The sequence below is a fragment of the Zootoca vivipara genome, chromosome 4 (assembly GCF_963506605.1).
Source record: "Zootoca vivipara chromosome 4, rZooViv1.1, whole genome shotgun sequence".
NCBI lineage: Eukaryota > Metazoa > Chordata > Lepidosauria > Squamata > Lacertidae > Zootoca > Zootoca vivipara.
Window position 1 is genome coordinate 49,176,515 of NC_083279.1, and position 16,916 is coordinate 49,193,430.

General features: G+C 39.5%; 1 protein-coding gene across 2 annotated transcripts in view; it reads left to right on the top strand.

The window, feature by feature from the left end:
• BRWD1 (bromodomain and WD repeat domain containing 1) overlaps positions 1-16,333 on the top strand; it is a 53,075-nt gene extending 36,742 nt beyond the window's left edge. For both annotated transcript variants that reach the window (XM_035114784.2, XM_035114785.1), the window contains 9 exons: positions 608-649; positions 831-965; positions 2,801-2,953; positions 4,338-4,507; positions 5,247-5,476; positions 6,934-7,101; positions 8,629-9,522; positions 12,303-13,205; positions 13,944-16,333. In XM_035114784.2, the coding sequence (XP_034970675.1) occupies positions 608-649; positions 831-965; positions 2,801-2,953; positions 4,338-4,507; positions 5,247-5,476; positions 6,934-7,101; positions 8,629-9,522; positions 12,303-13,205; positions 13,944-14,983 (3,735 nt within the window). In that variant the 3' untranslated portion in view covers positions 14,984-16,333. The remainder of the gene's footprint in view (positions 1-607; positions 650-830; positions 966-2,800; positions 2,954-4,337; positions 4,508-5,246; positions 5,477-6,933; positions 7,102-8,628; positions 9,523-12,302; positions 13,206-13,943) is intronic.
• The last annotated feature ends 583 nt before the right edge of the window (positions 16,334-16,916 follow it).

Here is a 16,916-nt window from a genome sequence, read left to right on the forward strand (position 1 = left end):
ATTGAACAGCAGGATGGTGTCTGGCACATTTTCTCTAAATGACAACTTAAGACCCCAAATCCTCAAGTGGAGCTTTCTAAGAAAATATTGCTGTGTAGAGTTCCATTCCAGTTACTTCTATTCAACTGCTTCCCCACAATAGTTGGATAGCATTTTTGTGGGATGGGAAGGGCTGGGTATGTGGATCTGCTGATGTCCAATCCAGCTACATTAAAATTTTGTATGGGCAGTTCTCACTTCTGTATCTGGGGACATAAAAGTCAGTATGAACCTGAAAGTGTCCTATCTAAACAATGTGGTTCTCGATCCTTTTTTATATCTTTGCTGTGTCCTGCCCCCCACCCCCATCATTTAATATTCTGTGGTCATGGGGCCGTCATTGGGGTTTCTGCCTCCTTTGCCTTGCCTTAGGTTTCCCCCACAAATACTTTATACCTTGAGGGAGTTCCCTCTTAGGTCGTGATGGTGTTTTGTAAAGATTTGTTTATATTCTGGAAACCTCCAGAGTCTGATGGTGAGTAGTTTTGGATAGAAAAGCACAGGAGCAAAAATCTGAATCAGTATTTGAACGAACACTCTTGATGAACATTTCTGGTCTGTTTTGTAGGATGATGAAGAGACCTATGTTCCTAGAGCATCTTCGAGAAGAGTAAGTCTGTTTACCTTGACAACAACCTTTGCCCAATCTGTGAGATAGTAGCTGGATTTTTCCATGATACTCCTAGGCATTATACAGATGAATGCTAAATGCTGTGTCCCAGTCTATCCTAAATGTTTGGCAGCCAGTTCTTCCATTCTACATTTAGAAATACTGTATTTCTGTTTTAAAGAGCCGGGGCTTGAAGAGGAGACTCAGCTATGATGAAAACACTTGGAAGAAGCAATGTATGGAACTTGTTAATCTAATTTTCCAGTGTGAAGATTCTGAGCCATTTAGACAACCTGTTGACCTGGATCAATATCCTGTAAGTTATTCATTGACATTCATTTCATATTGCATTTCCAGCATCCAGTGTTTTTTCCTATTACTATGAAAAGAAATGGGTAAGAGTTTTCTTGAGTAGCTTAGGATGAGAGAACCCACACACTCCAATGTCAAAGAGTTCCATAATTATTTCCAGGGTGCTAACTGTTAAAGTGGCAGGACACCTACAGATCAGTCAGGTGGAATAGTGACTACCATTTGGCTTTATGTTAACAGTGACAATAAAGTAAAATAGAATTTGTGTCCATCATATAAGCAGGCTTTGAAATCTCAATCTATCATATTTATTCAGAGTACTGGAAGGCCTTGAGTATTTCATGGACATTGATTAATGTCAGTTTTTGATGGTTATTGATTTAAAATATATCCTGCTTTCTTCAATATATCAATGTGATTAACAATAAAATTAAAACAATTATAACACAAAGCAAAACCATGCAAAACCAGTAAAATGAACTGAGAGAGAATTTAAAAAAACTAACTACATCAAGACAGCATTAAAACAATTCATTTAAAACTGAAAATGAAGTTTTTAGTACTTTAGGAGGGAGCTTAATAGCTTGGGTGCAGACAATAGTAAGGCCCTCTTTGTGGTCCAAACAAGATGTGTGTTGAGACATATGAGAGGATCTCTGTTGAAGATCATGTTAGGCAGGCAGGTTTATACAGGAAAAAGCATAATGACTCTGATTTAACTTTATCATACCCAAAAGTGAACCCACTAAAATCTATGGGGTCAACACTGAATGTGATGCAACCCATTGGGAATATTAATTTCCAGGCCTGTCTAGGCCTGCTAATATTTTTTAATGTTTACAATGCTCCTTCAGATATTCTACAAAATTAGTTCATTCTTTTTGTCTTAGGCCTATGTCGGAGGGTCGTCGTGGCTACTCTAGAGTAACTCCGCCTGAGTCCAGTTTATCTTCAAAGAAGTCTATTGTGCTATTTATTTACAGTGTAGAGACAGCTTAAAACATGACCTCTCATCCCGAATCAGAATCTGGCAATGGCGTACGTCTGTACGCCAGCAAAGTAGTCTCAGCACCCCAAAACGCCACCCCCTTGACCTGTGTTGCGGTGCTCTCCTTACTTCTGGCGCCGAAAGGAGCAATGCCCTTTCAGCTTCCTCCCTCAGCAGTCGGTTCCCTGGCTCTGCAGTATCCCCAAGCGTCTGCCTGTATCCCTCTGCCTCCGAGCTTTCCCATTGTCCCTCACTCTGATTTCTCTCCCCCTCTGAGTCTCTTCCTCACCCTCTGGCTGCTTCAAAACCACTGGTGCTCTCTGTACTTGATGAGGTGGACGTTAGGATGATGGGGGCTGGCTCCCTGTAGGGAGTCCCCCTTACAGCCTAGAATAGCACTGGTGATATAATTAGGGTAAAATTTGTAATAAGGGAGATGAATAAATAAGATAAAGATATACAGACTCAGAAAAGATAAGAGGTAATGATGGGAAACTGGGGAGGAGGGTGGGGGGAAGTCTGGGTGTTGAGAACCTCCAAAAGATAATGTTTTGTTGTGTTGATATGTAAAACGTAAGCAAATAATAATAATCCTTAAAATATTTAAAAAGGGAATATTAATTTCCAAATCTGTGTTCAAGATGCATGGCCAAACTTGACAATTATAATTGCTTCTTTTCAGTCCCTAGGAAAATGTATGTTAGAGTCACTGGGATCATTTAGCACAAAGTGTTCCTGTTTTGTTTTTGTTTTGTTTTAAATGGATTTCAGGTTTACATATCGGTGTATAAGAAACTTCACCCCATTCCCCACATCTTAAATAGTGGAGTTATTTGGATGTCTTTATTTAGGACTACCGGGAAATTATAGACACACCGATGGACTTTGGTACTGTGAAGGAGACATTAGAAGCTGGGAACTATGACACTCCAATGGAACTTTGCAAAGATATTAGATTAGTATTTAGCAATGCTAAAGCATACACACCAAACAAAAGATCCAAGGTAATGTTTCTGTGCCATTTACCTAACTTGTCAAATCAAGGGGGAGAAAGGAAGAAAGCAAGTGTCCAAACAGAAACTGATCACCCTATCATATGTTATATAATTGCAAATCCTGTCCCTGAATTAAAGGCTGCACTCTAATAATAATAATAGTAATAATAATAATAATAATAATAATAATAATAATAATAATAATAATTTATTTATACCCCAATTTATACCCCGCCCGTCTAGCTGAGTTTCCCCAGCCACTCTGGGCGGCTTCCAACAGAACAGAACATTAAAACGCAATAATCTATTAAACATTACAAGCTTCCCTAAATAGGGCTGCCTTCAGATGTCTTCTGAAAGTCTGGTAGTTGTTTTTCTTTATGACATCTGGTGGGAGGGCGTTCCACAGGGCGGGTGCCACTACAGTGGTACCTCGGTTTATGAACACAATTGGTTCCGGAAGTCTGTTCATAAACTGAAGCGTTCATAAACTGAAGCGAACTTTCCCATTGAAAGTAATGGAAAGTGAATTAATCCGTTCCAGATGGTCCGCGGAGTAAGTGTTCATAAACTGAAGCAAACTTTCCCATTGAAAGTAATGGAAAGTGGATTAATCCGTTCCAGACGGGTCCGCAGAGTACTTAAACTGAAGCGTTCATAAACTGAAGCATGGGTGTAATTGGTTCCGGAAGTCTGTTCATAAACTGAAGCGTTCATAAACTGAAGCAATCTTTCCCATTGAAAGTAATGGAAAATGAATTAATCCGTTCCAGATGGGTCCACGGCGTTCATAAACCGAAAATTCATAAACCGAGGTGTTCATAAACCGAGGTTCCACTGTACTGAGGAGGCCCTCTGCCTGGTTCCCTGTAACTTGGCTTCTTGTAGTGAGGGAACCGCCAGAAGGCCCTTGGCACTTGACCTCAGTGTCCAGGCAGAATGATGTGGGTGGAGACGCTGCTTCAGGTATACTGGACCGAGGCAGTTTAGGGCTTTAAAGGTCAGCACCAACACTTTGAATTGTGCTCAGAAACGTACTGGGAGCCAATGTAGGTCTCTTAGGACCGGCGTTATGTGGTCTTGGTGGCCGTTCCCAGTCACCAGTCTAGCTGCCGCATTCTGGATTAGTTGTAGTTTCCGGGTCACCTTCAAAGGTAGCCCCACATAGAGCGTATTGCAGTAGTCCAAGCGATGGTCCTGTGTTGTATGTAGTAGAAAGTACAGTTAGTTCATAAATCTCTTATAATTTATGTTCACTGCTTGAATATTTTATATTAAGCAGTTTATAAACTCTTAAAGTAATAAAATTTTACAATTGGATCGATCACCAAATGCAAATGGCTTAAACTTTTTTTAAAAAATTAAAAATTAACCTATTTCTTTTGCAATCTAGATATATAGTATGACATTGAGATTATCTGCACTGCTTGAGGAAAAAATGAGTAGAATTATCTCTGACTTTAGAACTGGACAAAAATACAATGAAAGATTGCGGAGAAGTCAGAGGCACAATAGGAAGCTTCAAAGTCGAAGTAAATTACAGCAATCTACCAAAACACTCAGGTAAATCTTCTTAAATCTGAGCATATTCTTCATTGGCAAAATGAATAATGATACTTCGTAGAGCATTCCTGAGGCCAGCTATTTGAGGATGTGATTGAGATGCGAAGATTGCAGTCCTGTGATGCACCCTTACCTTAGAGGAGAAGTAAACAGGCATAGGTTTGTGCTGCAAGATAAACAATGTAAATCAGTTCATCTGATTAACTTGAGGTTTTTGACTGATGGAAGGAGCATAGTTTCAGTGTGGTTTTGAATACTTTCAAAGATTGTGCAATGGGAGTTGACCTCCGCCTCCCCCTCTCCCCTGAATACTCTCAAAATCTGCTCTGGATTCTGGTGTATAGTGCTTCTCACATGTTTGATACCGTATGTTGAGGGACATACTACTATGTTGAAGGACATTTCTGTTAAAATGAGCTTTCAAGGTAATTTCATATTAAAATAATATAAAATGCCAACAGAATAAAAAGAATTTAAAACTTAAAAATATATATGACAAAAGAGCAGTGCTGCTATAACTGGTTAAAAGGTTTAAATATGATAAAAGGAACATGTACATTGCTATGTTATAGGTCAGGCTTTCAGCTCAAGTACTTTGCAATGATTGTGTTGCATATTAAAATTAATACAATCTTAGAAGCATCTTAACGAGTGGGAAAGTACCACTGAAATAAAAATTAATTTTATAAAATGCGACCATATTTATAGACTGCATATTATTTTCCTCCTGTTTGTCAAGAAATGCAAAGCAGAAGCAGTGTAAATCTCAGGGTAAAATTCAGTCTGAGCCAGAAGATTCTTCTAACCAAAATACCTCAAGCAGAAAGTCCTGTGTTACAAGCCATAAAATGTATGCTGGCAACTCCAGCCGCAGTGTTGCCGGCATATCTTCTGATTCAACCTCATCGTTTGGGAAAAATGCACGAACAAGAAGCACAGCTGTAGCACACAGTTCTGCATTGTCATCAGGTGAGTGATCAGTTTGTGGGGAAATGGTTAAAATAAACTTTTCTCTCTAATTGTAAATACACCCTTTGTCTTGCGGTTTAAATTTGCTCTCAACTCAAGCAGACATAATCTTAATGATTTTAAGGTAATCAGACCATACAAAATTCTGTCGTCATTTTCCAGGTATTCTTACCTTTGGTATATTGAACTTCTTTTTGTGAACTGTAAAGTGGAAGTGGAGCTTCACAGTTCTTAAATGTATACTTCTGCTTTATTTCTTAATGTACTTTTGACACAAGCTTTTGGCCATGTTTGCTGAGCAGATGGGAGCTGCTTTAGAACAGGCATGTCCAACAGGTAGATCGTTATTTACCGGTAGATCACTGGACGTCTGCAGTAGATCACTGGAAGATCATTTGCTCCCCTCAAAGAAGCTGAACAACTATGGCTCCCCTAAAAAACCCTCAACATTTTACCTCCTCCCTGAAAAAAAAAACCTCAGCGACTTTGACCTGAACCTCCAAAAAGGGGGTAGATAAGTTTTTAACTCTGTGAGTAGATCGCAGTCTCTTGGGAGTTGGCCCACCCCTGCTTTAGAATGTTGAGAATGGGAAAATAGAATTTGATTGACTTAAGAATACCAAGAGTAATATGGAACAGTTTGAACGCATTGTTGTATCTGCAGTTCCTAGACATTAGAACTGAAGTCTGTGATCATCATCTGAGGCCTTTCTTCATGTGCCCCCTCCACGAGAGGTCTGGAGGGTGGCAACATGAGAATAGATCTTTTCTGCAGTGGCTCCCCATTTGTGGAATGCTCTCCCCAGAGGGCCTCATCTACCACCTTTATTACATATCTTTAGATGGTAGACAAAAGCTTTTCTCTATAACTAGGCACTTTGATTAAACAATCTAAAGGTAAAGGGGCCCCTGGCCATCAGGTCCAGTCGTGTCCGACTCTGGGGTTGCGGTGCTCATCTCGCTTTAAAGGCCAAGGGAGCCGGCGTTTGTCCACAGACAGCTTCCCGGTCATGTGGCCAGCATGACAAAGCTGCTTCTGGTGAACCAGAGCAGCGCACAGAAACGCCGTTTACCTTCCCGCAGGAGTGGTCCCTATTTATCTACTTGCACTTTCGATGTGCTTTCGAACTGCTAGGTGGGCAGGAGCTGGGACCGAGCAACGGGAGCTCACCCCGTTGCAGGGATTCGAACCGCCAACCTTCTGATCAGCAAGCCCTAGACTCTGTGGTTTAACCCACAGCGCCACCTGGGTCCCTATGGCCTTTAAAATGTGTTTGTGGATGTGGGGTTATTGGTTTGTTATTTCTTTGTGTTCTTATTTTCTATTTTTGTGTTGTAAACTGCCTTGTGATCTTCGAATGAAGGACTATATACAAATAATAATAATAATGTATCTTTGAAGAAAAGGGGAAATATATTTTGAAGTCTTACTAGCATACAATTATTTACCTTTCCAGAAAGTGAGCTGGACCACTCAACAACTGCTTCATCTTCAAGTAGTTCAGAGGAAAGCAAAGAAAGTTCTGCAGAAATCTCATCCCCTGTAGTACATAATGGAATATCCAGGAAAAGGAGAAGTGATTTCAGAGTTACTAGAAACAGAGTCTATCAGCAAAAGCAAATGGGTAAGAGTAATTCAGCTAATGTTCATTGCAGAAGTTGGGTCACTGCTTCCATTATTCCCAAGAATATAGTTGTGAATTTACTTTGAAATCTATTTTAGATTGGCCCAATTGAGATCCTCAAGGTAATGGCCACAAAAATAAAAGAAATATAAAACCAGCACATAAACAATGTTTGTAAACTATCAAGAACAATAATATTAAAAGCAATAATCCTGGTAGTTATTGCAGATGCCATAGTGCACAGTAGTATACAGTTGCTACTCAAATGGTTATCCAAAATATTGAGCTTTAACTAGCTTTCTAAAAATGCAAGTAAGTCTGGCAGGTCTGCCTAGGGAAAGAGCTCCATGGTGGAAGTGCTGAGAGCCAAGCCCCATCAGATGATTTGAAATCTTGAAGTCATGCAGTAGGAATTCCTTGTAGTAACCTTGACCCAGATCCTAACCTTCCATGGGCCATCTTGATGGGTTTGTTTTCAGGCATGGTATGGATTCAGACAGTGTTGCCAAAAGATCTTTTCCTTTGCAAAGACCATCTGTGGAGGAAAAACATCGCTTTGAAAGGCATGCTGTTGGCACCAGTCAGTTGACTGGCACTGTCAACAACCCCTACTTGCCAAGGAACAATTGGGGGCACACTTTAACTTCCTGACTTAGCAGTCACACATTCACCTGCCCCATGCCTGATGTCACATGTGACATATGTTTGGGCAAGTTTGTGTAATTTGAGGAAAACTGATCCCCACACCTAGCTTTAAACGGCAAATTTTGTATTTTGAGTTACACTCGAAAATTAAATTGAAGCCCAGAAACCTACTTGTGACGATGTGTGCTTTTTTTTATCTTGATTTGCATGTATTTAAATATTGAGTAGGGAAATGCTAGACTAAAATGCAATTGTGCCAAGATTCTCTCAGATGTCTCTTTTGCTATAGTATTTTGAGTGATTGTGGAGATATTTTAAATCTATTTCTAAAGTGGATCAGATTTTCACTATACAATTTCATGAACTACATGCAGGTTCCACTATCTCCATGCTCATATGCCCCAAACTTGTTATGTGCTCAACTTACGTGCTCCGCAGTGTCACTTATCCAAATTGCCTGCTTCCTTACTACTTGGTTTGTTTGCTTGCTTTGCTAGTCAGTGGTAGCCATTTTCAGGCAAAGATGGAGCATGGAGCAAGATTGGACGAAGCAGGAAGAGTTCACTCAAATCAGCTTTTTACTTTGTCTTTCCTTGGATGATTGGCAGCAGTCATTTCAGGAATAAACCATAGAGGGAGTGGGAAAGGAGAGTGGACAGATTCTGCAGTAGAAATACGATTTCTACAGGAAATAATGGAAATTGTGTACTTGTTATACAAATACTCACCTAATGAACAGTTTCCAGGGAACACATTTCATTCAGTAAGCGGGACCTGTGTGTATTGTTCCAGAGCTTTGCATGGTTCTGAGCTTAGTGATAGGCAAATTGTACACATTTTAAAATGTTCAACATAAGTAAACCTCCTCCTTTTTGTGTCTAGCTTATATAGAGAACGGAAATAGCCAAAGAACTACCAGAAAAAGAATATATGAAAGAGAAATGGATAATTCAAAAGAGCTGTATGAGACTTTGTGTAACATGTCTGGAAGGCACAGAAAAGTTCCACGTAGAAGTGCTACTGTAGCAGCAAATAAATTAAGACTAATGAGTGATGTAGAAGAGGAGCTATCCAGTTCAGAAAGTGTTGATATTGGAAGCAAGAACAGAAAACTGCCTCATCGTAATGCTTCTGCTGCAGCCAGAAAAGTATTGCTAAATGACTCTGAGGAAAGTTCTATAGAGTCTGAAAGTGACAAGGAAGTAGAAGAATCTAACCGAAGGAAAACCTCCAAAGCTGGTTCAGGTGCTGTTGCTGTTCGAAAAAAGCATGCTAGTGAATCTGAAAGCGGGAGCTCAGATTCTGAAAATAGCATGCAAAAAACACTAAAGGGTTGTCACGTTAATGGCCAGAAGCAGTCACAAAGAGCTAGTTACTGTGCATCTCCAAAAATAAAATCGCCTGTTGAATTTTCAGATGATTCCAAAAGCCTTGTGTCAGAGGATGGGAGCATTCAAAAAGCTTCTTACCAGTTACCTTCTGCATCCAGAAGTAATAACAGAAATATCTCTGAGGCAGATTCTGAGCCAGAGAAATGCAATGGTTTAGAAAAACAAACCTGTAAAAGAACATCAACCCCTATCAGGAAAGCTAAGGTATTAAGTGACTCGGATGGACTGGAGTCAGGGAAAGAGGATGAGCGTGTCACTTTTTCAGAGAGCAGAGGGTCTTCTAAGATGTCAAGACTACCCAAAGAGAGCTCCAAGTGCTCATCTGATTTAGAGTCTGGAACTGATAGCAGCAACTCAACAAAAAGAAGGAAAAACACCAGGAAAGGTGATGTATTTTAAATGTATAAAATGTGATTTAATGCACATTCCAGATTTAAAAAGCTTTATCCTTGTAGCCACTGTAATCGAAACTATCCATTATTCAGCAGAGTTTGAATTTTGATGAATAAAATATATCTAGATCATAATCTGGGATTTAAGCAGCACAACAGTTCTCAAGATAGCAATCCTGGTCCCTCCTAGTCACCAACTATTGCAGGCATGATTGATTTATTTTTTTTTTAACATACTTTTTATTAATTTTACAAAATACAAAAAAACAAAAAAAACGGTACATACTTAAACCCCTTTTCCACCTCCTTCCTACCCACCCACATGGGTCCTCCCCTGCCACAGAAGTATCCCATGTTTGTGAACAGTCAGAAATGGTCCATTTTATGCTTGGATTTCTGTCCTCCTCCCCCTCCCCTGACCCCAAAGCCCCCCCCTGCCACCAGGGAGCTCCAGCAAACCAGGGCAGTACGCAGGAGGACATCCATCCAACCATCTATTGTTATACCAAAAAAAGAGAAAAATAGAAATAGGAAAAAAAGGGGAAAAAGAAAGGGCGAAGAAAAAAAAAGAAAAAGAAAAAAACAATACAAAACAGAAAAATTTTTCTTGCATTCATAGTTGAAAAACCATATTTTATGGGCTTCCCCTCCCCCCCTTCCCCGGTTTTCATCCCTTTTTTATCATCTGCAACAGTTTCTTACTTTATAAAAATACACCTTTGTATCTTATACAACTTATAAATCAATTGTTAACATTTTCATCTAATATTCAAATCACTGAAAATTCAAACTCCCATTTTCTCTTCCCGTGCCTAATTTTTTTTTTCTCCCTCTATAAGCCTCCATATTTTCACATTTTCCAAAATCCATTCACTTTTAACACTATAACTATTCTCAATTTAACCTTACATCCCCGATTACCGGCTCCACCCCCCCCAATCCAGCAAATTCCAAAATCAGCAGACCAGTTATAAACCTGTTAATCCATCCTTATAATCACAACATCACTTTCCCTTCACCCCACCCCCTGTTTACAGTCTCTTGCCATCCAGGTCACCATACAGGACCCCTGAATTTCTTCTCTTCTCTGCATATTTTTTCCTTCTTCCCTGTGGGCGTTCTGGAGTTCCAATAATACCAATCGTGCCCCCCTCAAAGGCAGGGCACTCCATCCAACTTTTTGTAGAGTAGAGTCATCATTTTTTTCATGGTGTGTTTCATTTTGTGTTGAATCATCACAGTCCTCATCTTCATCTTTTCCTTCCCCATCATTGTCATTCTCACATTGCTCTTTTTCAGTGTCAAAAGCTTCATCTCCTAGAAAATCATATTCCGCCATCACCTCCTGAAATTTCTGCTGTAACTCCTGTCGTCGTGTCTCCTCTTGACATAACTCTATTCTTGTTTCCCACATTAAGGTCAAAACAGACCGCTGGAACTCAGGGGAACACTTTTTTGTTGACATATTCCAGTCCTGCCAAGGTCAAAACTTATCACGTGGGATGGAATATGATCACAGTTTATTTTCTCGACTCCATTTTAACAAGCTGGCTGCATTCTTCAAGTCTTGTTAACAATAAAGTTCGAACTCACATTTCACAAGCACTTAAGCCAAAAAAGAAATTCCACAAAGTCCAGAAATACAAAGTGAAGTAAAAATTGACTTATAAATCCTGATCAACTCACTGGATTGCCTGGGCTGCCGGCTCCCGAGGGAAAGAAAGGTTTTTCTTAGGCTTTACCTCATTGCTGCAGGGCAGTCATAAACCACAGTCTCTCTCCCCTTTTCACCCTGCATCAAAGGGGATATTCTCTTTGATGCCTTTGAGGGATCCTTTTGAATTACAAATCTTCTGTTTATGGCTTCGGGTTTCTATTTACTGTCTCTTTGTTGCCGTGGGGGGGGGGTGGCTTCCTCTTTTCTCCCCTCTCTCCCAGACCAAATTGTTTTATAATCCAAATCGTGAGGTTACTTACAGTCTTTTCCAATCGTTTTATTTTCGGAAGAATCCAGCGCTCTCCGCCTTCGGCTTGAAGCTTCTCCCTGCTAGAATAACGTTGCCGCTCAAAATGGCCCCCGCGACTTCTACCCTCCTCGCTCCGGAGCTCTTATTAGAGCTAACCGAAGAGTTGGGGAGTCCGGATTGGGTCTGTGCCGAGCAAATTGCCCTCGGGACGCCCTTCCCGAGGTTCTAAGGGGCGCAGCGTTGCTCTCGCTGCCCTCCCCACTCCTAGCAGAGACGGGCCGTCTCGGAGACGAGACGAAACCCCGCCGATCGACGCTGGCGCTGAACCCGGAAGCCTCCAGGCATGATTGATTTAAAAGACCTTGCTTAACTGAATTTTGTTTTGAAGAAGTACATGCTATGTAATATTAAACTGAGGATATAGAACTTGTTTCTTAAAAGTCAAATATCTGGGGTGCTGTCCAGTTGTGGCATCCTACTAATACAAACAGAACTTCTATTTCTCCCTGAAAACTCCTCTCCCAAATCTGTTCTTTATAAGCCTTTGAGAACACTTTGTTAGCTCAAGCACTAAAGTTTGTGGAACAATGAGTGTAACATGGGGCTGATTTGTTCGTGTGGATGTGGATTAATGACAGGTGGATTATATCTTACCATCAGATGTATGCATGTACTAGCTGCTTAGCTTTAATAAGTAGTCTGTAAATGTACAATTTTTTCAATGAAACTAGCTTTTGTTAATGTTTAATATTTTACTATACATGCCAGGTCTGCTTTTATTTAATAATCTTTGTATGCCTTTATAGAATGTGTCATCCAAGAGAATGGGTGCAGACGCTCTGCCAGGAAAAGGAGGCATGAAAGTGATTCTCAAGAAGAGGGAACATATAAAGTACAAAATAGCAACCATCACGGTTACCGAAGATTGCCTCGTAAAAGTGCTACTGTGGCAGCTTATAAACTGAGGAACATAAATGATATGGAAAATCTCTCCAACTCAGAAACCAGAGGCTTTGAAAATGATGAAAAGCTGAACCATCACAATGCAGCTTCTACAACTAGGAAGTTAAACAGTTCAGGGGATGGAGACCAACAGTCTGAAGGAAAAAATAGGAGATATAGCAGGAGAAAGTGTCGTCAGACTGAGTCAGCTGTTTCTGCTAAGCGATATGATAGTGAGTCTGAAAATAGTTCAGATTCTGAAAGTGCTTTAAGAAGAAACAGGCATGTTAAACCCCATGGGCCCAAGCATAGAACTGCTTGTGATGAATCCTCTAATATAAAACCCAGGGTGGAAGTTTCAGAAAATATCCCCAAAAGCCATATGCCAAAGGGCAGAAGTCTTGATAAACCTTCTATATATTTGCATAGTACTGTAACCAGTTATGAATCTGAACTAGATTCTGAGTTAGACCAATACAGTGAGGAAGTTAAGAAGAAGCATGATTTTCGGAAGACTGTAGATTCTTTTAGTAAATCAAAAGACAAAAATCGCAGCAAAGCCACTGCAAAATCTGATGTAGAGCATAGAGAGGATGGAACAGACTCTCTGCCAGAAACCAAGGAACTTTCAAGAAAGCCCAAATATAAATCCACAGTGGACTCCAGTTGTCCTTCTGATTTGGAAATTGAATCCTGCTCCAATAGTAGTGATGCCACAACAGAGCAACACAAGAAAAAGAAACGAAAGAGAGAAGATGTTAGAAAAGGTAATGTTTCTTGTACTAATATATTTCTAAATCAGTGCCTAAGGGAACTGGTAAGGCTAACGGATCTATCTGCTGTTGGGAGCAAATGGACCTCTTAAAGCACTAGCTGGAAATAAAGTGCAATGACTTGTGTTTAAAATATATAAAGTCTGTTCAAAACAGTATCAGCATTATAAAAACAGTGTCTAACATAAAAACTATTGGGGTATGTAGAACCCTACAGTATTTATAGAAGAGAAGGCAAAACAAACCAAGAAAATGCCTAGGTTAAATACTGGGCTTTATAGAAAATAATGGAAATGATCTGGTGTACTGAAATAGATTAAGAGAGTCTCCTTATTGGTCAAAATAAGAAATAAGTGTTGCAAGTTCATCCTGAATGATCAGGAATTAGAAAGTTAAAGAAATGCCTGCCATGCTAACAGTGTAGTCTTATGCATGCCTACTCAGAAGTAAGTTCCATTGAGTTCCATGCTGCTTGCTCCTAGGGAAGTGTGTATGGGATTATTAGTGGGTACTTGCTTCCCCTAGGCAGTGTGAAGTGATTATAACATTAAGAGTCTGCTTAGAACTTTCATCATTAAAAATATTTTAAGCGTGCTTAAATTTCACAGTTGTACTGTTGTCCTATATAATAGAGTTTGGTTTTGAATTATTACTTCAGTATATCATTTGTCTAAATGCACTCATGTTTGTTGGGAATAAAGTATTTTGAAATTTTAAACTTTTCTCTTGTAGAAACCCGAGTGTTAAGGCAAAGTCCAGTAGTACTCCGGAACAGGAAGAATTGCAAAAATTCTGCAGATTTGAATAGTGAAACAAACAATATCAAACCCCCTAATGGAAAGAAAATCCCACGCCATTGTGCTACTGTGGCTGCAAGCAAAATCAAGCTAATTAGTGATGCCAAGGAAGAGTTCTCAAGTCCCGAAGTTAGATACCCTAAAAGCAGGTACAGAAAATTGCCTCATCGCAATGCCTCTGCTGTGGCCAGAAAGATGATAGTGGATGATGCACCTTCACCCTCTGAAAGCGAAACGGAACTAAAGGAATGTGAGCTCAAGCAGAAACAGTTTCAGACCTCCTCTTACAGAGCTAAAAAATCTAGCAGAGAACCAGATCAGGAACATTTGGACTCTGAAGTAGAAAGTGTGGTCGAACAAAAGAGCAGACAGAGCAGAACCCCAAGGAGACGAGCTCTCACACCTGTGCGCAAAAAAGTTCCTAAAAGGAAAAAACGTACAGTAGAATTTTCTGAAGATGAATCCTCCAGTAGCACATCTGCAGAGCACATAGATTCAAGTCAGCCACTGCTTCCTGATAACCATAATGTTTCCGAATTGGAAAAAGAAGCTAATGATAAAAATGTGAGGAGTACAACAGAGACTGGAAAAGGAGAGAGAAAACAAAGAAGTTCTTTGTCAAAAAACCCTGGAACTTCAAGCAAATCAAAACCGGAACCTGATGGCAGTTCCAATTATTCTTCTGCTTCAGAATCTCAAACAGACTCAAAAAATATTGACAGTAGGAGAACTAGAAAGACAAAAAAGAGGAAAAGGAAAGCCATTTCAATAGATGACACTTTAAATGATGGCTTTTCTGAACCTTCCAAAATACCAGAGAGAAGGAAACGGCCAAAAGTGAATGAAGAGAATGATTCTGAGGAATTGGATTATACAAAGTATAAAAGAGGGAATCGACGTTCCAAAATTAGAACTAGAAATAGGGGCAGGAGAACTGTAAGATATGCAGATGATGAAGATGACTGTGAAATGTAACCTTGACAGGAAAATCTAGCCCACTTTCCTTTTGCTAGTGATACTAGCAACATGTTGAATCTTCTCTTCCTCTAATTCAGGGAATATATTTATATTTTTCTATGAAAAAGTTAAATGTGGAGGCTCTCCTTTTCATAATATGACTTGCACATGCCTGCCTATGTAGCAGCATTTAGCACATATGCCAAAATGTGCCTCATTGTAAGGGGCAAACCTTTGTCTTCAATGGTATTTTGCTAAATATAGTAAGTGGTGGGAGGGGGCCGAATAAAACATTAGGCAAAACACAGCTTAAAAGCTGTTTGTTTAGACAGTATTATGGTGCTGCAGAGAGACACTACCTATGTCTTACTATATTAGTGTGTTAAAGAACAGATGAATCTGAACAACCTGGTGTTTTAAGAACCTGTATATCAGTAAAAGACTAGCCTCTCATACTGTATATTGTAAACAACTTAAAAGTGGTTACTGATTTAAAAACACAGACCAGATATATGATAAATAGGCACCCAAAGTAACAACCTGTTAAAATGAGCGGTGCTATGAATTTCTGAAAAACACAGCTTGAACTAATCGGTAATTAAGGGGGATAAAACACTTCCTGATTTATAAATATGTCAATAAAAAACTTCGCTGTCAGATATGTGGCTTCCATACTGTAAATTTGAGACCATTAGAATACAGGTGACCACTTGAGCCTAAGATTTTTCTTTGTGTGAATTTTTGTTACAAACAAGCAAAAACTTAAGTAAAACCTGTGCTTTGTGCTTTTTTTATTCAAAAAGCATTAAAACTTTTAATGCTCAGAGTGCTAGTATTTAAGGTGTTTTTGCTAAAGTTTGATGCCTAATTCCTTAAGATATAATTATTTATAACTTAGATAATTGGTGCACTTAAGCCACCCCAGCTCCTGATTTATTTTTTTTCAAAGTAAAGCACCTTCATGTTGGTGGTGTTTAGGTTGGCACTGTTGGAAACAAAAGTAATTTCACTTCATTATTGTATATCAAGAATGGAAGTAAATAGTAATACTACCCCATTTGGATTACCTTCTCTAGGATGTTATTTAAACTTACTCCTCTTCCTGGGGAGTGACCTGTTTGCTTTGTATGACCCCCATTTGTTCTAATTCTGTGAAAATTCTGTATAAGTATACCAGGTATTTAATTTATCTCTGTAGGTTTCTTTTGATAACTATTAATTCAGGGTTGTATGTGGGTTTTTTTAATGAAGCAAAACCCTGAACTACTGTCCTAGAAAGCTGGGTTTTTGTCTTCCACTTCTTGATTTCTCAAGGTAAAACTCCGGATAACATGGTTTGTCTGTTAATAAAGACTCCTAGTGATCAAAGTTCTTTATTTTTGTATGTTTAGTTAGAAACTGTACATACTTGATATGGATAAATTTGCACATTCTGTGTTTAAATGAAGCTTCTGAAATCCTAGTTTCTTCATTCCAAAGTTCTGCATAATGGTACGTCTGTGACCAATCTTCCATATTAGTTCAAGTAAATGACACCTGCCAACTAACCATTGTGACTGCCAGAGGAGCCGGATGCCCCAAGGGTTCTGATGTCACTAAAGTAAAGCATACATCAAGAGTTGCAAGCTTGTAGATTATTCATAGAATCATATAATTGTAGAGTTGGAAGGGACCCTAAGGGTCATGTAGTCCAACCCCCTGAGATGCATGAATCTCAGCTAAAGCATCCATGGCAGATGGCCATCCAACCTCTGCTTAAAAACCTCGAATGAAGGAAGATACTTGTCAATGTCCTTAAATTCTGATGCCCAGAACTGGATACTGTATTCCAGGTGTGGCCTGACCAAGGCAGCATAGCATGATACTATTCATTGCTTCTTTTGATCTGGATACTATGCTTATGTTGAGGCAGCCTAGAATAGCAGTAGCTTTTTTTTACTGCTACATCACA